The sequence below is a fragment of the Salmo salar genome, chromosome 09 (assembly GCF_965601325.2).
Source record: "Salmo salar chromosome 09, fSalSal1, whole genome shotgun sequence".
NCBI classification, from domain to species: Eukaryota; Metazoa; Chordata; class Actinopteri; order Salmoniformes; family Salmonidae; genus Salmo; species Salmo salar.
The window spans coordinates 130523809-130544496 of record NC_138299.1 but is presented as its reverse complement, the minus strand read 5'-3'; the positions used below and the strand labels follow the sequence as shown (position 1 = coordinate 130544496).

General features: G+C 41.8%; 2 protein-coding genes across 4 annotated transcripts; one reads left to right on the top strand and one right to left on the bottom strand.

The window, feature by feature from the left end:
- Positions 1-1711: 1711 nt before the first annotated feature.
- caspa (caspase a) lies at positions 1712-6547 on the bottom strand. Its single transcript, XM_014214559.3, has 8 exons — positions 6341-6547; positions 4010-4294; positions 3768-3877; positions 3154-3330; positions 2810-3050; positions 2584-2712; positions 2385-2494; positions 1712-2264 (listed from the first exon to the last, which is right to left on the bottom strand). The coding sequence occupies exons 1-8, from the start codon at positions 6345-6347 to the stop codon at positions 2172-2174; spliced, it is 1152 nt and encodes a 383-aa protein (XP_014070034.2). The 5' UTR covers positions 6348-6547; the 3' UTR covers positions 1712-2171.
- A 423-nt stretch (positions 6548-6970) lies between these two features.
- Positions 6971-19992, top strand: LOC106612901 (rab5 GDP/GTP exchange factor). 3 transcript variants are annotated; one of them, XM_014214557.3, is made up of 9 exons: positions 6971-7164; positions 8198-8426; positions 8790-8965; positions 16515-16684; positions 16941-17022; positions 17218-17350; positions 17452-17543; positions 17677-17933; positions 18062-19992. In XM_014214557.3, exons 2-9 carry the CDS (start codon positions 8248-8250, stop codon positions 18461-18463), a joined length of 1491 nt encoding a protein of 496 aa, XP_014070032.1. In that variant the 5' UTR covers positions 6971-7164; positions 8198-8247; the 3' UTR covers positions 18464-19992. The 3 variants fall into 3 exon arrangements, with proteins under 3 accessions (XP_014070032.1, XP_014070031.1, XP_014070033.1); XM_014214556.3 differs by having other exon boundaries at positions 6974-7164; positions 8224-8426; XM_014214558.3 differs by lacking the exon at positions 6971-7164 and adding an exon at positions 7399-7420 and having other exon boundaries at positions 8224-8426.
- The last annotated feature ends 696 nt before the right edge of the window (positions 19993-20688 follow it).

Here is a 20688-nt window from a genome sequence, read left to right as displayed (position 1 = left end):
AACTGGCAACAGACAAACAGAGAACACAGGTATAAATACACAGGGGATAATGGGGAAGATGGGCGATAATGGAGACAATCACAAAGACATGTGAAACAGATCAGGGTATGTAGCCCTACATTCATTTGATGTAAACATAAGGCTGAGAGAGAATTTCCTTATACCATGTTTTTTGCACCAGTCTCTGCACTATTCCTTTCAAATCCAAATCACATTGAGATTGACTTTATAATTTTATCCTAACCCAGTGCTTCCCAAACTTGGTCCTCGGGACCCTAAGGGGTGCATGTTTGGTTTTTGCCCTAACACTACCCTAGTGTTAGGGCAAAGCTTGATGATTAGTTGATTATTTGAATAAGCTGTGTAGTGCTAGTGCAAAAACCAAAACGTGCACCGCTTGGGAAACCCTGACCTAACCTGTGACCTGACCCATCACTTTATGTATCACTGCCCCCCAGTCGCAAGAAGCGACATAAAAAAAAACACCACAAAAAAACAATACAACACAAACGGCTTCTAGCATCCTACGCATGCTTTCTGTCTCTAACACTAAAACTGAAACTAAATCATATAAAAAAATTTTTACAACTCAAACTAAATAAAAATGAGCAAATCAGGTTTGAAAACTAACTGAAGCTAAACTGAATTTCTAATCAAATTACATTTACATTTTTTTTTTTTATGAATAAAAAAATTCGAGCCTGGGTGCCGATCAGTTATGCCAAATTGGCCACTGGTAACCCTACCATACCAATCTACTGTAGTTTATACCAAGTAGCACACAGGTGTAGACAACACTGCTTGAACAGGCCTGCTAGTCATTTAAAAAACTTTTTATGATGGAGATAAGTCATTAGTTTAGACCTCATCTGTGGTTTTAAAAACGCTACTTCTCCTTACCGAAATTACATACACATGATAAGACACGCACTCAACACACACGTACACAAGGATGTTGTATTGTAAATATGTGATTGTGTAGCAGTGACATGAGGGAACACACTAAATGTATTGGGTTAAGTGTTATCAAATGTAATGTCATGTCATATTTTAAACTGTATATAACTGCCTTAATGTTGCTGGACCCCAGGAAGAGTAGCTGCTAATGTGGATCCTTAAGAAATACAAATAGGCAAACTTGCTCACTGCCTCACAATTGTCACGCCCTGATCTGTTTCACCTTGATCTGTTTGTGTTTGTCTCCACCCCCCTCCAGGTGTCGCCCATCTTCCCTATTATCCCCTGTGTATTTATACCTGTGTTCTCTGTCTGTTTGTTGCCAGTTCGTCTTGTTCGTTCAAGCTAACCAGCGTTTTTCCTGTCAGCTCCTATCGTTTCCCAGCCTCTTTCCTCGTCCTCCTGGTTTTTGACCTTTGCCTGTCCTGACCATGTACCCTCCCGCCTGACCTCTCTGCCTGACCCTGAGCTTGCCTGCCGTCCTGTACCTTTGCTCCACCTCTGGATTACTGAACTCTGCGTACCCCTGACCCTGAGTCCGCCTGCCGTCCTGTACCTTTGCCTTTCCCTGGATTTTTGACCTCTGCCTGCCTTGACCTGTCTTTGCCTGCCCGTTGCCACAATAAACATTGCTACTTCGACAGTCTGCATCTTGGTCTTACCTTCATTCCTGATAACAATAGTGGATAGGCAAAATTAAGTTAATTTTCATTTGTAGCCAAAGGCACATCACATCTGTTAAATGTATTACATGTTTTTGAGTGCAGTGAGATATTTTTATTTCGGGAAATAGTGCTTTTGTCACAGAGACTTATTTGACTTATCTTCCAAATGTTAAAACAGGAGTAGCCAATCTTCCTCCTGGAGAGTTATTGGGTAACCTCGTACCCAGTACCCAATACGTTTTTGTTCCAGCTCTGCTCTAACACATCTTGACATTGATTAGCCGAATCAGGTGTGTTAGAGCAGGGCTAGAACAAGACTACATAGGCTACCCAGTTGCTCTATAGGAGGATATTATAATTAGCAGATTATAAATAATTTGTAGATAAAATAATGTTAAAAGGTTCATTATATGTATAAATTTAAAACATACTGGTGATGATCTTAAAAGGAGTATATACCAAACACTTTCATACAAAATAACAGAAAATATGCTCCTCCCTTATTCCTCCATTGTGATTACAGTACAATTAATCAATCATCACAACTTCTCAGAGGCCTGGGAAGAGGTAGAAGTGCTTTGTTAGAGTGGCTCTGTCTTTGGTCGGCATCTGTCTGGGGAAATCTTCAAAGCGTCCCATGACCTGTATGGAAGAAAATACAAATATGTTATTGTGGCTCAAAGTAAATCAAAGCTGATCAATCATTCTATACAGTGCAATGAGGAAAGAACAATGTTAACTGTTCTGTTTCCAGATACTTGCCTTTCTGAACAATTCTTCTATATGATCATCACAGGCATTGGTGTTGAATATCTCCATGATGCGTTGGAGAAAAAGGGTGCCCAACTTTGGATCTCTGTAGGACACAGTATCTGAAAGCGGAGGGAATGTAATGAGGGTTTACTCACAGTGATTTACAAACAATATAATGCCTGAGAATGTGTTAATATGACACACTAACCTGGTGTGCAGGAGAGGAGGGAGATGAAGTCCTTCTCTTTGTGCTCCCTCCTGATTGAGTCACTCTCAAACCCCTGGTCAAGGCTGGACCCAGGCACTTTGTCACTGACCCAAACAGACCCATCCTTGCCTGAAACAACATGCAAATCCTCTTTAATATGGAGGTGTTGCCTGTACAAAAGGTTAACTTTCATTTAGGAAATGTGTATTTTTTATGAAGGAATCACCTCCCCTGCAGGCCTGAATGAGGATGACTTTGGGTTTGTTAATCAGTGCTTTGCAGTTCTCTGTGTTCAGGTGTGTGAAGATGTTGTTGATGTGGAAGATGTCAGAATTAGGGTCCCCTTCCTTGTAATGGACACCCATGATGGCTCCCAGCACCCCGTGAGACATCATCACCACGAAGACGCTGTCCGACAATAAGTGCTCCTCACGTTTAGAGAACGCTTTCACAGCCTCGTCCATCTCCTGCAAGAGCATACTGTCAGTCACAGATGAGAAAAACCATAGACTAAGGAAACATGTAAACATTCTTCTAGAAGCAGGAGAGATGTTTCCTCCCTCTGTTTACCTGTCCAGACAGGTTTCTGTGTTTCACCACATCATATCCCAGATCCCTGAGAAGCCTCTCCATGTTCTCCTCGTCCTTCTCTGCCCCTCGTCTCAGCATGGTCTTATCATCAAACTCCACGTTGTTAATGAGCAGGGCCAGACGCTTTCGACCAGACTTATCCATTGGAGGGTAAATCTGATCGAGCAAAGCAATGACAGGTGCAAAGGTTATTTAACAGTAATATAGCCTAGCAACAATTCTACTCAGTCAAAATATGTGTGGAAATTGGTCCCAATTTACAAATCGTGCTAAAACCACTGTGTAATAACAGTGTAGGTACACATTGTTACACAGTTATTGCAGCTTGTGAAATTACAAGTTGAAACTTTGATGGTTTGTTTACACTGCAGGACTATACTTTCACGTCTATATTATTATTATAATTTTTTTTTTTAAAGACTTTAGAGTAACTGTGTTTCCTAAACTGTGACACCGGTAACCCAAGGGGTTCATAAGCAAGCTTACTGGTCTAATAGGAGAACTATAAACTCAGAAGCTAATTCTATCGGAGCACTCAGAAAACCGATACATGTACACTGATCTATCCTTTGACAACCAAGTAGAGCTCGAACCTCGCTACCCTTCCTCTGAAGAATGTCCTTCTTAAAGTCCTTTGTGCTGGGGATGAGGTAGGAGGACACCTGGTGCTCCTCCTGCCGTGATAACTGGGGCGATGATGGTCCTGCAGGGAAAATACAGCATGTTACATTACATTACATTTACAGTATCTGTTAAGTTCTTACTAACTTATCAAGTCTAAGAGAAGTTTGGGACTGTGACAGACGTAACTGAATGGTGTATCAGTTTCACTCACTCATCTGGGCAGGCTGCCTGGGGGCCAGACCCATTTTGTCATAAACTCCAGGATCCCTCTCCTGAACTCTGGCAATCATCTTCTCACTGGCTTTGCTCCCTTTCTTCCGCACCATATCGATAATGCATCGTGCCTGCTCTGCCCTAGTGCTGTTCTCCTCCGTCACTGAGTCTGTCTCTTCATCGTTCAGCACCTTGTCCTCCAAAAGGTCGTCCAGGAGCTGCTTGATCACTGGCTTCGTCACACTGTCTATGAATGTCTTCCGAGCATTGGAGAGCACCTTGTCTGGTTAAAGTAAATAGGAGCTACAATTTAGTCATTGTTGGAGTGATGTCTAAGTCTTATGCATCTGCTTTGTAATTGAGCATACAGTGTATCCTAAATTTCAATTCATCCTTTAAAAGGACAATCTGCAGCTCGAACAATAACAAAGTGGACACCCCGCCACTGATTTGGTAAACAACTGAGGGATGGGGTTGGAGAAACGTAACCACTCTCAAACTCATGGACAGAGCTATGGATGCAAAGACTGACCATCCATGATATCAACATGATAGTTTAACCATGCTTTGAGGCTATACAGTGTTTGTTTACAATTACATTGTTTACAAACAAATTAATAAACCAAGCTTATATTTTGATGAGCATGACGGTTGAACTAAGCTCATCTATATGTTATTTTTTTTCAAGAATCAATGTGTATATCATTAATTTAAAAGTCTAACAATTGATGTAGCAACTGCAGTTTGTCTCTTCTATTATGCAGAATGTTTTGGTTCGTGTCTGTAACGGCCGTCATTAGAATTAGACCAAGGTGCAGCGGAGGATGTGTTCATCTTCAGGAATTTATTACAGAAAGAACACGTTAGACAAAAAAAACGACAGCCAAACAGTCCTGTCAGGTGCAAACACTAAACAGAAACAATTACCCACAAAACCCAAAGGAAAAACATGCTCCTTATGTGTGACTCCCAATCAGCAACAACGAGCTTCAGCTGTGCCTGATTGGGAGCCACACACGGCCCAAAACAAAGAAATACAAAAACATAGAGAAAGGAACATAGAACGCTCACCCAATGTAACACCCTGGCCTAACCAAAATAAAGAACAAAAAACCCCTCTCTATGGCCAGGGCGTTACAGTGTCTTTCTTGGGGTGTGTTCGTAAATTCAATCTGGAGTGCCAGAGTGCGCTCAGACTGCGCTCGGGACGTTCGTTAATCAGGGGCGGAAATCCCGGGGGGGACGGGGGGGACACGACCCCCCCATCTTGGGAAAAATATGATTTGTCCCCCCCAATATATCACTGAAACATAACTATGTAATTTAAATAATATTAATAATACGCAATGAAAGCAATTGTGCTGATTATAGACACTTAATAGCGCGTTTTCAAGATTCAAAAGATTGCGACCCCCCACCCTTTGCCTCACAATGGTTTGATCCACTGCCAGTTCCTTAGTTTGCACGTAACTGCCGTGAGGTTCATCCAGTCAATCGCGCACACACACACACTAGCTGAATATGCAGAGCTAGCGCGCAAATATTAACTATTAAACTAGCTAGTACCTATTCCATTTATGTGGCGTCGTCAAAGATGGAATCTTTGCTATCGTCAATGTATTCCAAGATCAGCATGAAGATGATGTAAGTTAGTGCTTCAAAGTCCCTGTGATAAGGTTAGCGATAAACTGAAGTCCAAACTGAACAGAACTACACTCTCTTCTACCATTATCTTAAATATATTTAATGGTCTCGTTGCAAAAGCTAAATTGTCGCAAGGGAACTTTTATTTATTTATTTTATTTCACCTTTATTTAACCCGGGTAGCAAAGATTAAAGTTTGCTAGTTTGCTGACGTTTACCGACTCTCGCCATATTCAAAGCGTGTTGAGCGTTCATAAATTCGTCAGAGCGCTCTGAAATCGGAGTTGATGGGCAGAGCAAATTTACGAACGCGCGCGCGCGCGCGCACACACACACACACACACACACACACACACACACACACACACAAAGAGAGAAATATAAACAAATTATCACACATGCACACATTGTTATCAAATCAACTGCTCCAGATAGAAAAAACGGGGGATCGACCGTGCCTTTTGCTTGCACCAGTCAGTCTTGAGTTTGACGCCAATAGCGAAAGTGAAAGTATGCATGCTGTCGAAGTGGAAAGAAATTGTCCAGAATTCCAACAAAAATATTGCAATATTCTTCATATTTATATTTGTCAGAGTAATACCATAAATACCATGTTTGTTAAAACCAAATTGTACCTAAGCAAAACAGTCGATAATGTTTGTACATATACGTTTTTATTATTTACCTGCCATTCCTTAGATGAGGTGGATGAAGCTATTCTCTTCTTTCTGCTATCTATTTCGCATAGAATAAAGATATGCCTATTTCGCATAGAATAAAGATATGCCTAGGCGTTTTCTTGATGATTTTCGATCATCCCAAATGCTTCTCAACATAGGCTACTGGAGTCATAAAAAGTCTTAGCAACTTCCCGTATATTTTATACAGTAACCTGATTGGCTGGTTTGGTGCATATATGTACATAACAGGTTTGTTGGACTGTGATATGCATTGAAAAATATGTTGTATTTTTCTGATTTACAAGAAAGGAAATGTGCATTTCTATACTATAGCTTCCAAAATATTTTTTACAATTGAGGAGGAGTGCCAGGATGGCTGCGCGGTGGCTTCAATACAGCGCCCCCCTGTCAGTCATCCAGGGTTTATACACATAATTTGCCAGGACCCAGTGGTCAGGACAGCTGAATCCCTGCCCATCTTCCGAAAACGTCTGACATCAATACTTTATTATATAGCTACTTGCTATGAATGTGATATGTGGTTGTCCATATCTAGCTGCCTTAAGATTCATACATGTAAATCGCTCTGAATAAGAACCCCTTATAAAATGAATAACATTTTTATAATTTCCCATTTTAAAGAATATGGTGTTGCACAGGACTGTCTGTATACCTGAAATGGTCTCAAGAGCGCGCTATTGGATATCGACTAACGAGGAAGAAGGGTGACTACGTAAACAAACTGGTCTGTCAGACGGGTGGGTAGTAGATGGTGTCAATGGCTGCAGAAAAAAACTACATATCTACACTCAATAATCTTTCTGAAAAGGTAAGGAGTCGCAGAATGTTGTTAGCTAACGAAATTGTTGAATTGTTTGTCAATTTTGTTGGGTCTGAAATTACTGTCACCCTAGCTAGCTAACGTCAACTACAAGTGCAAACTAGCTAGCTAGCTAATGTTAGCTTCTGGTAGTGTGAGCCAACCCCTAGTTCAATCTCTACTCTGGTAAGGACCCAGTGGTCAGGTGTGTCCATTGTAGAATACTTAATTATGGTATTTTTGTAGCTAAGGACCCAGTGGTCAGGTGGGTGCATTGTGGAATACTTAATTATGGTATTTTTGTAGCTAAGTTTACTGTTAATATTTAGCTACCAGAAGAAGCCTAGCTAGCTTTGTCATGTCATTGTGTCGCGTTTTTCGTGAATTTAGAGCTAGCTAATGTTAGCAAGCTAGTTAGAGTTTTGCTAAGCCCATTGCATTGCTACATGTATAGTACACAGTAGTAGGGTTAGTTATACAAATATTTGGTAGTAAAGTAGCTAACTAGCGTGTTAATAAATCAGGATGTTTAGCTATTAGTAACGTTGTAATGTGGCTTCAAACAAAGTCAAGTGTAGGGCAGCTACACTATTGGGATTTGACACAGCTAGAAGGCCATAAACATTTTTACCAGTGTTTGTGGTCATCCATTAAATTCCTCCTGTGTTGATTTTCGTATCATACATTCCCAACGTGAGTCGGTAGTCAAAATCATCAGAAATGGGCAGATTCTTAGGGGTTCAAACTCTTGTCAGATTTCCACTGTGTTGAACTTAATGTTATGTGGTAAAGGTGTAAACACTGCCATATGAAATCATATTTCGATACGCACAGGAATTCATTAAGATTTTCAGTGTGTGGATTGAAATGTGTCATTACGCTAGCTACCTCTATTAAACATACATTTTTATCAAATACCTCAACCTGAATGTGGCCCATAGTGTGTAGGCATTCAACTTTGTCAAAGTCCTGATGAATAAAAAATAGCCATCAAGTTTGATGTAGGCCTTCTTCTGACTGCGGATCTTTCTACCATTCACAGTCTTGTCTTTTTCCTGTTATTCCCAGCGGTATCCACGCTAGCCGTGAGGAATGAGCCACCGGTCAGAACGTCGTGGGATCCATGTGGACCAGTCAGAGCTGCTGTGTACGAAGGGATGTGGTTTCTATGGCAACGCGGCCTGGCAGGGCCTCTGCTCCAAGTGCTGGCGGGAGGAGTACCAACAAACCAGACACAAACAGATCCAGGAGGACCATGCACTGGCAGAGAGGTGTGGTTGTCTATCTGAGCAAACTTGTTTTGCGTCGACCCCCAGCTGTTGGGCGGAGGAGGTAGCACTCGATTTTAAATCTAGGAACCCGGTGGCAAACACTGAATGCCCCGCAAAAAATTGAGGGGTGCAGTCAAAAACAAAACAATAACAAAATGCAGCTGTAACTTTTGATCATTGGTCCAAAAATATTTTAACAGCCATTTTCACAGAAGCAAATGGAACAGTGTCATGTTGCTGTCTGTCATTAGTTCAAATGATTCTTGCCTTTTTGATCTCTGACATTTTTTCCATCTCTGCCTGTCTGTCTGTCTGAAGTATTGATCATGTGGTAGTAACAACAATGCCTGTTCTTTGTCCCAGGTTACAGAAGGAGGAGGAGGCAGCGTATGCTAACAACCACCAGGGGGCAACCCAGCCCCAGCCTGCCATCGCACCCTTCAGCAAGTTTGAAGAGAGGAAAACCAAGGAGAAGTCACGTAAAGTCAACACAATGACTAAGTTTTTCACTCCCTCAGCAAAGACACCGCCCAAGAAAGGTAGGGTCCAAGTCTTTGAGATAGGGTTTATAGTGTTTTCTCTACCATTACTTGAGGTATGAGCAGATCCAAACCAAAACTACCTTCCCACTGCATAATGTTGGTGTACAGTTTCTCTTTCCCCCGCTATTTCAGAATTCTGCTCCACTACCACTCTCTCCCCCCAGTCACTATGGAGGAGGTCACATGGGGCATCCAGCTAGAATTCCTTAGATTTTCAACCTCTCCCTGACCCAGTCTATTACCTACACTGCCTTCAGAAATGATTCATACCCCTTGACTTATTCCACATTTTGCTGTGTTAGTCTGAATTCAAAATTTATTAAATATGTTTTTTCTTACCCTTCTACACACAATACCCCATAATGATAAAATAAAAGGCATATTTTCAATGTATTGATAATGAAATACAGAAGTATCTAATTTACGTAAGTATTCACACCCCTGAGTCAATACATTTTAGAATCACCTTTGGCAGCGATTACAGAGACTTTCTGGGTAAGTCTCTAAGAGTGTTGCACACCTAGATTCTACAATATTTGCCTATTATTTTATTTTTTCTTTGTTCTTCAAGCTCTGTCTAATTGGTTGTTGATCATCGCTAGACAACAATTTTCAAATCTTGCCATAGATTTTCAAGCAGATTTAAGTAAACTATAACTCGGCCACTCAGGAACATTCACTGTCTTCTTGGTGCGCATCTCCATTGTAGATTTGTCCTTGTGTTTTAGGTTATTGTCCTGCTGAAAGGTGAATTCATCTCCCAGTGTCTGGTGGAAAGCAGACTGAACTAGGTTCTCCTATTGGATTTTGCTTGTGCTTAGCTCCATTCCGTTTCTTTTTTTATTCTGAAAAACAACCCAGTCTTTAACGATTACAAGCATACCTATAACATGATGTAGCCACCACTATGCTTAAAAATATGGAGAGTGGTACTCAGTAATGTGTTGCATTGGATTTGCCCCTAACAGTTTTACCTCAGTGCCATGATGCAGACAGGATGCATGTTTTGGAATATTTGTATTCTGTACAGGCTTCCATCTTTTCACTCTGTCATTTAGGTTAGTATTGTGAAGTAACTACAATGTTGTTGAGCCATCTTCAGTTTTCTCCTGTCACAGCATTTAAATGGTGAAATCCCTGAGCGGTTTCCTTTGACTCCGCCAACTGAGGTAGGAAGGACGACTGTATCTTTGTAGTGACTGGGTGTATTGATACACCATCCAAAGTGTAATTAGTAACTTCACAATGCTCAAAGGTATATTCAATGTTGTTTTTTTTTTACCTATCTACCAGTAGGTGCCTTTCTTTGCGAGGCATTGGAAAACCTCCCTGGTCTTTGTGGTTGATTCTGTGTTTGAAATGCATTGCTCGACTGAGTGATCTACAAATAATTGTATGTTTGGGGTAAAATCATCTTTAACAGTATTATTGCACACAAAGTGAGTTCATGCAACTTATTATGTGACATGTTAAGCACATTTCTACTTATTTAAGCTTGTCATAACAAAGGGGTTGAATACTTGACTGAAATGACTCAAGACATTTCAGCTTTTCATTTTTAATTTGTAAAAGTTTCAAAAAAACATAATTCCACTTTGAAATTATGGGTTATTGTGTGTAGGCCAGTGACGAAAGATCTCAATTTAATCCATTTTAAATTCAGGCTGTAACACAACAAAATTTGGAAAAAGTCAAGGGGTGTGAATACTTTCTGAAGGCACTGTACATGTTTCAAGCAAACCACCATAGTCCCTGTGCCCAAGAACGCCAAGGTAACCTGTATAAATGTATATCGCCCTGTAGATGAGAACGACTCACAATACCATCATTAAACCAGCATTAAGTTGGCAGATGACACAACGGTGGTAGGCCTGATCGCTGACGACTGCTTGGCATCTGACTGCAAGGCACTACAGAGTAGTGCGTCCAGCCCAGTACATCACTGGGGCCGAGCTCCCTGCCATCTAGGACCTCTATACCAGGCGGTGTCAGAGGAAGGCCCAAAACATTGTCAGACTCCAGCCACAGGTCCCACAGTTGACCGTGCATGTCAGAGAAAAAAAACGAGCTATGAGGTCAAAGGAATTGTCCGTAGAGCTCCGAGACAGGATTGTGTCGAGGCACAGATCTGGGGAAGGGTACCAAAACATTTCTGCAGCATTGAAGGTGCCCAAGAACACAGTGGCCTCCATGATTCTTACATGGAAGAAGTGTGGAACCACCAAGACTCTTCCTAGAGCTGGCCGCCCAGCCAAACTGAGCAATTGGTGAGAAGGGCCTTGATCAGGGAGGTGACCAAGAAGCCAATGGTCACTCTGACAGAACTCTATAGTTCCTCTGTGGAGATGGGAGAACCTTCCAGAAGGACAACCATCTCTGCAGCACTCCACCAATCAGGCCTTTATGGTATAGTGACCAGACGGAAGCCACTCCTCAGTAAAATGCACATGGCAGCAAGGCACCTAAAGGACTGTCAGACCATGAGAAACAAGATTCTCTGGTCTGATGAAACCAAGATTGAACTATTTGGCCTGAATGCCAAGCGTCACGTTTGGAGGAAATCTGGCACCATCCCTGTGGTGAAGCATGGTGGTCGCAGCATCATGCTTTGGGGATGTTTTTCAGCGGCAGGGACTGGGAGACTAGTCAGGCTGGAGGGAAAGATGAACGGAGCAAAGTACACAACCTGATCTAGTGCACTCAGGACCTCCGACTAGGGCGAAGGTTCACCATTATTATAATTTTATTGTTGTTGCTTTGTCATTATGGGGTATTGTGTGTAGATTGAGGGGGGGGGGAAACGATTTAATAAATGTTATAAGGCTGTAACGTAACAATGTAGAAAAAGTCAAGGGGTCTGAATACTTTATACTATTTTATTCGTTATTCACTGTGTATTTATTCCTCGTCACTATTTACATTTTAATTTCATTTTTTATTTTTTTTACTGCGTTTTTGGAAAAGGACTCGTAAGCATTTCACTGTTAGTCTACACCTGTTGTCTATGTGACAAATAAAAATTGATTTGAAGACCGTATCCCAAGGCAACCCTAATTACATTAATCTGTGAGGTCATATAGAGGAAATAAAATCACCACACCTTAACCCTTAGCCTTCAATTTCCACGCCTCTGCGGAAATCTAATTAACACACACAAAAAAATCCCTGTCTGTTTTAAGCTAGAGATATATATTGGTGAATAGGTGGCAGAGCTAGAGCAGTGTTTGTCAGACATAAGACATCCTGAAAATTGGTCTTCTCACAAACGTCTGTAGCGTCCGAACGATGGCGTTCTCCATTTTGCTCTAGGACGCCCACAAGCGTCAAAATACTTGTCTGAAGTCAGTACAGCCACGTCTGCCAACTTCTGTCTGTAGCGTCCGAATGGCTGCACACTAATATGATCCCTCTGTGGAAAGCTGAGACTCTCACGAACATCATGATGATGATCTCTGTTTTTGCTCTAGGACACCCACAAGCCTCATAAGACTCATCTGAAGGTCCCCAATACCAGTTAACAAAATGAAAGTTTAATGCCTAAAATAAGGGGATAAGTATATGTAAAAAAAAAAAAAAAATCTTATCTCTCAGATATATGGCAGACACTTCAGAATAAACTTCCTTTAGATTTTTTTGGGGGGGACTGTTGTTCCATGTAGTGAATCTGTTATTCAATGTGTTTCTATTGGCTAATAACAGTAATGCCAAATTCAATGTTGAATTATTATAATTTTCTTTTTGATACCTTAACTTACATCTAGGGGTTCCGCTAGCGGAACGCCTCGCCAATATCCAATGGAAGAACGTGGCGCGAATTACAAAAACCTCAAAAATGCAATAATTTCAATTTTTCAAACATACGACTATTTTACACCATTTTAAAGACACGACTCTCGTTAATCTAACCACATTGTCCGATTTCAAAAAGGCTTTACAGCGAAAGCAAAACATTAGATTATGTTAGGAGAGTACATAGCCAAAAACAATCACACAGCCATTTTCCAAGCAAGCATATATGTCACATAAACCCAAAACACAGCTAAATGAAGCACTAACCTTTGATCTTCATCAGATGACACTCCTAGGACATTATGTTATACAATACATGCATGTTTTGTTCAATCAAGTTCATATTTATATCCAAAAACAGCTTTTTACATTGGCATGTGATGTTCAGAACATGCATTCCCACCCAAAACTTCCGGTGAATTTACTAAATAACTCATCATAAACGTTGACAAAATACATAACAATTATTTTAAGAATTATAGATACAGAACTCCTTTATGCAATCGCTCTGTCAGATTTTAAAATAGCTTTTCGGCGAAAGCACATTTTGCAATATTCTGAGTACATAGCTCAGCCATCACAGCTAGCTATTTTGACACCCGCCAAGTTCAAGCTCACTAAACTCAGAATTACTATTAGAAAAATTGTATTACCTTTGCTGATCTTCATCAGAATGCACTCCCAGGACTGCTACTTCCACAAGAAATGTTGTTAGTTATGTCCAAATACCTCTGTTATGTTTGTGCGTTCAGGTCACTATCCAAAGGGTAACGTGTGAGCGCATTTCGAGACCAAAAAATTCAAAATGTTCCTTTACCGTACTTAGAAGCATGTGAAACGCTGTTTAAAAATCACATTTTATGGTATTTTTCTCGTAAAATAGTGATAATATTCCAACAGGACAATAGTGTATTCATTCAAAGAGGAAAAGAAAAAACAGCATGGTTGCGGGACCGCTCATATCCAATCTCTTAGTCACCAGGCAGACCACTGACAAACTAAGCTCCTCTACTCTGCCCAGAGACAGAAGACGCATCATTTCGCTTTCTGAAGGCTTTAGAGAGCCAATGGCAGCCTTAGAAAGTGCTACGTAACAGCACAGATACTGTAGTTTCGAAAGGGACTAGAAAGAACTACAAATTCTCACAGGCCACTTCCTGCTTGGAATCTTCTCAGGTTTTTGCCTGCCATATGAGTTCTGTTATACTCAGACACCATTCAAACAGTTTTAGAAACTTCAGAGTGTTTTCTATCCAAATCTACTAATAATATGCATATTTTCATTTCTGGGCAAGAGTACCGTAATTTCCAGACTATTGAGTGCACCTGAATATAAGCCGCACCCACTGAATTAAAGTATACATTTTATTTTGAACATAAATAAGCCGCACATGTCTATAAGCCGCAGGTGCCTACCGGTACATTGAAACAAATTAACTTTACACAGGCTTTAACGAAACACGACTTGTAACAACAACAAAATTAGCAGTAAGCTTTAGTTGTCTTTTTGCACTGAGTCAATTCCTCACGCTGCTGTTTCCAACGTCTTATCATCGACTCATTAAGACCAAGCTCCCGTGCAGCAGCTCTATTTCCTTTTCCAACAGCCAGATCCATCGCCTTCAACTTGAAAGCTGCATCATATGCATTTCTCCGTGTCTTTGCCATGGTGAGGGTGACAAAATGACTACCGTAATCAGAATGATGGGAAGTTTGAAAGTGCTCGATTTAATCTAAACAGTAAACAAAAAAGTTATTTGACCTTAACCTGTTCGGCAACTTCATTGGTCTAATGAAAGCTTCATGCCGCCAAAAAAACTGAGCACGTCACAGAATGCGTTTTTTTGGGGGGGTGTTACGAATCCCTTTGGCCCAGCGGTCTAGGGGGGATGGATACGAGACCCGTAACATAAATCATGCAAATTATAATCGTGACATGTAACAGTGAGAACCAAAAACCACAAACAACTGAAATCTACCGTCAAACTCAAAAGGTTTATTTTAAACACACGGTAAAGGGGTGTGAGAAAAGGGGCTGAGCTGGACCCAAGCAAAGAAACAATAATCAAAAACACCCCTAAGCTAGACTAGCCTATTTCCACAACAGCTAGCTAACTAACCAAAAATACAGAGGGTGGTCCGCCCAGTTTTAACTAGGGTACTTAGACACAGTATTCCTACGGGTAATGTATGCCCATGGGCGACTTGTCTTGGTACCCCCTTTTCCCACCAAACAAACAACAAAACAACACTCACAGGATTACCGGACAAATGTGACATGTAGTTGCAAAAACAAAAGAGATCAATACAGAGATGGATAGAGATTGGACACGAGCGATTGAGAGAATGAACACAAAGATTGATCTGGGGAGAAAACAACTGACTGGGTTTTTAAACCAAGGGAAAGGGGCTGTGATAGGTTGAGGGAAAAGGAACAGATGTCTTCTGATTGGGGACTGATTGATGACTGATTGGGGAGTGATGATTGTCACCTGTGAGGAGGAGAAGGAGAGAAAAGAAATTCAAATACAGGATACACACTACCTGTATCCGTAACAGGGGGAAAAAATGAAAGCGGGAAAAATCCATATATTAGCCGCGTCATTGTTTAAGCCGCGAGGTTCAAAGCGTGGGGAAAAAGTTGCGGCTTATAGTCCGGAAATTACGGTAGTAACCAGTTTAAATCGGGTACGTTTTTTTCATCCAGCCGTGAAAATACTGCCCCCTATCCCAAACAGGTTAAGGGTAAAATCAATAAGCTAAATAATATGTATGACCATCTTAAAACAAGTCCCCATGTTAGTTTAGAACCCATCCCCCGGTTTAGACTCTAGAGGGTTTTAAGACAGAACTGTTCAGATAATACAGGACAAGCCATGGTTGATGTAATTCATGTTGAACCGTTTATTTGATGCGTAGCAAAAAGTAACTAGCTAAACATAAATTGCAGAAGGATGTTGTGTGAAATCACAACTCTGCAAGCTGTGCTGGTCAAGGATGAGATGAATAGAAAGCCCACCCTTATTTTTCTCTACTTTATATCAAGCACCTAAGGAATATTGTAAATACACAGGTATATCATTCCCTCCATTATAAACTCAGCAAAAAAAGAAACATCCCTTTTTCAGGACCCTTTCTTTCAAAGAAAATTCGTAAAAATCCAAATAACTTCACAGATCTATATTGTAAAGGGTTTAAACACTGTTTCCCATGCTTGTTCAATGAACCATAAACAATTAATGAACATGCACATTCTGTGTGTGATTTCCTGCAAGACAGGAATGTCAGTGTTCTGCCATGGCCAGCGAAGAGGCCGGATCTCAATCCCATTGAGCACGTCTTGGACCTGTTGGATCAGAGGGTGAGGGCTAGGGCCATTCCCCCCCAGAAATGTCCGGGAACTTGCAGGTGCCTTGGTGGAAGAGTGGGGTAACATCTCTCAGCAAGAACTTGCAAATCTGGTGCAGTCCACGAGGAGGAGATGCACTGCAGTACTTAATGCAGCTGGTGGCCACACCAGATACTGACTGTTACTTTTATTTTGACCCCTCCCCCACCCCCCTTTTGGTCAGGGACACATTATTCCATTTCTGTTAGTCACATGTCTGTGGAACTTGTTCAGTTTATGTCTCAGTTGTTGAATCTTGTTATGTTTATACTAATATTTACAAATGTTAGGTTTGCTGAAAATAAACGCAGTTAACAGTGAGAGGATGTTTCTTTTTTTGCTGAGTTTATGTATCCTCCCCCCTCCCAGAATCCGTCCCTGGCGAGGCCCTGTCGACCCCCAGCCCCTCAGTGAGTCGCAAGCCCTTAGAGACGGACCGCACCACACAAGAGTTCATCGACTTCCTCAAGACACTGAAACCTGGCAGGGAGATCTTCAAACAGTGCCGAGCCTTCACAGAGAGCATGGCCTACAAGAGGGTGAGTAGTACCCCACAATACCACCAGGGGCTTTTGAATGTGGAGAGCCTGATGGGGGTTACCTCTATTCATTCACCCCTCCGGCTTTTGTTTGGACCATTTCACTTCCTCGTCGTAGAAGAAGAAGGATGACAAAGACAAACGCTGAGGTTACTCTAGAGCATTGAGTGTATAACCAAATGAACTCGCCCTTGAACTTGAAATGAATGAAAATGTATGACAATCCCTTCAAGCTTATAGTGAGCTTGTTCCCCAGGACCTGGGTGCTGATGAGCTGTCTGAGTGCGTTCAAGACTTCTACCAGAACCTTTCAGACCGCCTGCACACACACTTCAAAGGTACACCTCTCCTTTCCTCACCTCTACTACTCTAATACTGGAACATTAAGGATATCTTGAAGTAGGGGCTTGATGATAAAGTTGCTGGTGACAATGAAGAAGAAGGAACATACTTTTCTTTCAGAGAGCTCTCCTAAAGGTAGGCCTTGAATAACTCATTTGCTGTTTTCCCGTCTGTGTCCGTGTTGACCCCAGGGTCGTCGGAGCGCGTAGAGAGTGTGATGGACGAGGTAGAGAGGTACATGATGACACGTCTCTACGAGGAGGTCTTCTGTCCTGAGACCACAGACGATGAGAAGAAAGACCTGGCCATTCAAAAGAGAATCAGGTAAAGACATTGAAACAGATATGGTACTGAGTTTGAGTATTGAAGCTGCTGTATGCCTCCTTGTACATCTGTTCACTAAAGTGGGTGGGGGTGGGTTGCAGGGCCTTGCATTGGGTCACCATTGAGATGCTGTGTGTCCCTGTGGATGAGGAGATTCCAGAGGTGTCTGATAATGTGGTCAAAGCCATCACAGGTCAGACTTACAATATATTAATTTGTTTTTAGTTTTTTACAAAGAGACACAAACATTAAATGAACATGCATGTGATGTAGAATGTCATCATAGCACATTAACTACCACTCTGTTCCACCCTAACCTCCTGTAGACGTGATCGAGATGGACTCGAAGCGTGTGCCCAGGGACAAGCTGACCTGCATCACACGCTGCAGTAAGCACATCTTCAATGCCATCAATACCACCAAGAAGGAGGCGGCATCTGCTGATGACTTCCTGCCCACCCTCATCTACATCGTCCTGAAGGCCAACCCTCCGCGACTGCAGTCCAACATCCAGTACATCACCCGCTTCTGTAACCCTAGCCGCCTCATGAGCGGAGAAGACGGATACTACTTTACCAACCTGGTGAGAGGGCTGTGTCCACAAAGCAAACAGACAGACGAGCTGTACCAAACAAACTCAATTTACACATATTAAGAATGTATTTTCTGATTCCCCTAATTCCCCTCTGTCTCTCTCCTCTCTCTCTGCAGTGCTGTGCGGTGGCCTTCATAGAGAAGCTGGATGGCCAGTCTCTGAACCTGAGCGTTGAGGAGTTTGATCTCTACATGTCAGGCCAGGCGTCTCCCCAGCGGCCCCAGGCTGTCCCCTCCCCCGCCTGTAGTGCTGCTTTCAGCCAGATGAACGACAGTCTGGACCTACTGACGGGGCTGGGCGTGAGGCAGGAACGTGTCATGGAGGGGGCTCGCCGCCTGGAGAGTGACCTCATCGACTGGAGGGATGGGGTAGAGCACAAAGTGCAGGATGTGTTGGAGAGGTTCCCCCTGGAAATGCACCCCCCAGCGTCCCCCACCGCCTCTTCTGCCATAGATGCTGACAACGTGGAAAACGACCACCTGCCTTCTCCTCTCCAGCCCCAGTTGTTTGCCGGCTGACCCCCCCCCCCCCCCCTTAGACTTGTTACTCTCTCTCTCCACCCTGGAAAGTGTCTCCTGTCCTTATGCACATATAGGTTGCCTCTAATGGATCCAAGAAATATAACTCCAACCCTCCCCATTTGTATGCACACTTAAAATAGATGCTTGCAGTTGCCTGAACCCCAGTACTCTTAAATAGCCAACTTTCTCGGTCTGTCTTCCCCACTGATTGGTAAGAGGACAAGATGGGTTGCAGGCATATTGCCTTCTTCCATGGTCATGAAGGAAAGGAGATGAGGAAAGGAAGCTTTAAGAGTATTGGGACACAGTTCATTGATCTTGCCCTCCTTTGTCCCCTATATTACTCCTCCTGACTGAACCCAAGTCAGAGTACAGAAGCCCAAGCGAGAGGGATCTGTTGGGGTCGCGTGAGTGTATGTGACCACGACCAAATTTCCCCTGAAGATGTCTATGTATGTATGTATGTATATGTGTGTGTGTGTGTGTGTGTGTGTGTGTGTGTGTGTGTGTGTGTGTGTGTGTGTGTGTGTGTGTGTGTGTGTGTGTGTGTGTGTGTGTGTGTGTGTGTGTGTGTGTGTGTGTGTGTGTGTGTGTGTGTGTGTGTGTGTGTGTGTGTGTGTGTGTGTGTGTGTGTGTGTGTAGTTTCATTTCCCTGCCAAACCTGTTCAGTCATGCGCTCAGTTTGAGGAAGTTATTTTATTTTTCGATTATTCAGGCTATAGTCTTCTGAGAGGGGATAATGATCTTTATCCTATTAAAATGGCTAGATTGATACTGTAGCTCAAAGTTTACATTTTGTCTGTAAGAAATACGTGATTTGCAATTCAGAGTATAGGAGATACTAACAGTCACTTCTCTCTTGTTTGGCCTTGTTTGACTGCTGAACAGCAGCTTCTTCAGAAGAACAGAGAAAGGGTGGATATTTAGAATGTTTATATCTAAGAAGAGTACTTTTAGTAAGTTCTTTATATTATTTTACAGTGGTGTATATTATTTGTACAAATGTTTTGGGGGTAAATGTTGCCAAACAGAATAGCCATAACAATGTTGATCTCAGCTCCATGTAGTAACCATTCATTCAGGGTCAGATGGATATATGAAGGAACAGTAGACATTGAGTTGAATGAGTAGTATCTCTGATGCAACAGAAAGGTCAATTTACATACTACCTATATATTTTCTGTTCTGTTATCATGTTTCATTTTATTACATTTGTAACTATCAGATCGGTGTACAAATGGCCAAATCCTGGTTGCCAAAATCCATTCAATTTAAACACTAACTGAAATAACTAGGCATTGGATAGCACACAGCAATCAATGATCAGGTATTTTTGAAAGCAATGTTAAAAATATATATATATATATATATCACACACACACATCTGTACAACCTTGTAGGTTTGTTTTTGTATGTTGAAGGAGTAACTCAACATTGTCTTGTATTTTAATGTAACTTATTGAGACAGTTTTGTTTTATAGTGTCCATGGGTTATTTGTGTTGATGAATAAAATAACTCAAAAGCTGGTCTGTGTCTAGAAGGCTTTGTCACCGCTGTAACATGACAATCTAGGGTAAGTAGAAAAAAAGTTGAGCAAGCAAAGGTGTGTTTGCAATGTACACAGTGAACAAAACATTAAGAACACCTGCTCTTTCCATGACTAAATGACCAGGTGAAAGCGATGATCCCTTGTTTATGTCACCTGTTAAATCCACTTCAATCGGTGTAGATGAAGGGGAGGAGACGGGTTAAAGAAAGATTTTTAAGCCTTAAGACATGGATTGTGTGTGTGTGTGTCATTCAGAGGGTGAATGGGCAAAACAAAAGATTTAAGTGCCTTTGAACTGGGTTTTTCATGCTCAGCAGTTTCCCATGTGTATCAATGGTCCACCACTCAAAGAACATCCAGCCAACTTGACACAACTGTGGGAAGCATTGGAGTCAACATGGGCCAGAATCCCTGTGGAACGCTTTTCTCACATTGTAGAGTCCATGCCCTGACGAATTCTGTTTTGAGGGCAGAAGGGGGTGCAACGCAATATTAGGAAAGTGTTCCTAATGTTTTGTACACAGGCTATATTGATTTGAGTACTGTGATACAGCTTCAAAATGATATACTTGCTGACCTGGCTAACTTATTGATGTTAAAAAAAAAACAGCACACATGAGGTTGCATCCCAGGGCTTTGGTAATTCCCTCATTCCTTAAAAGGAACTTCCCC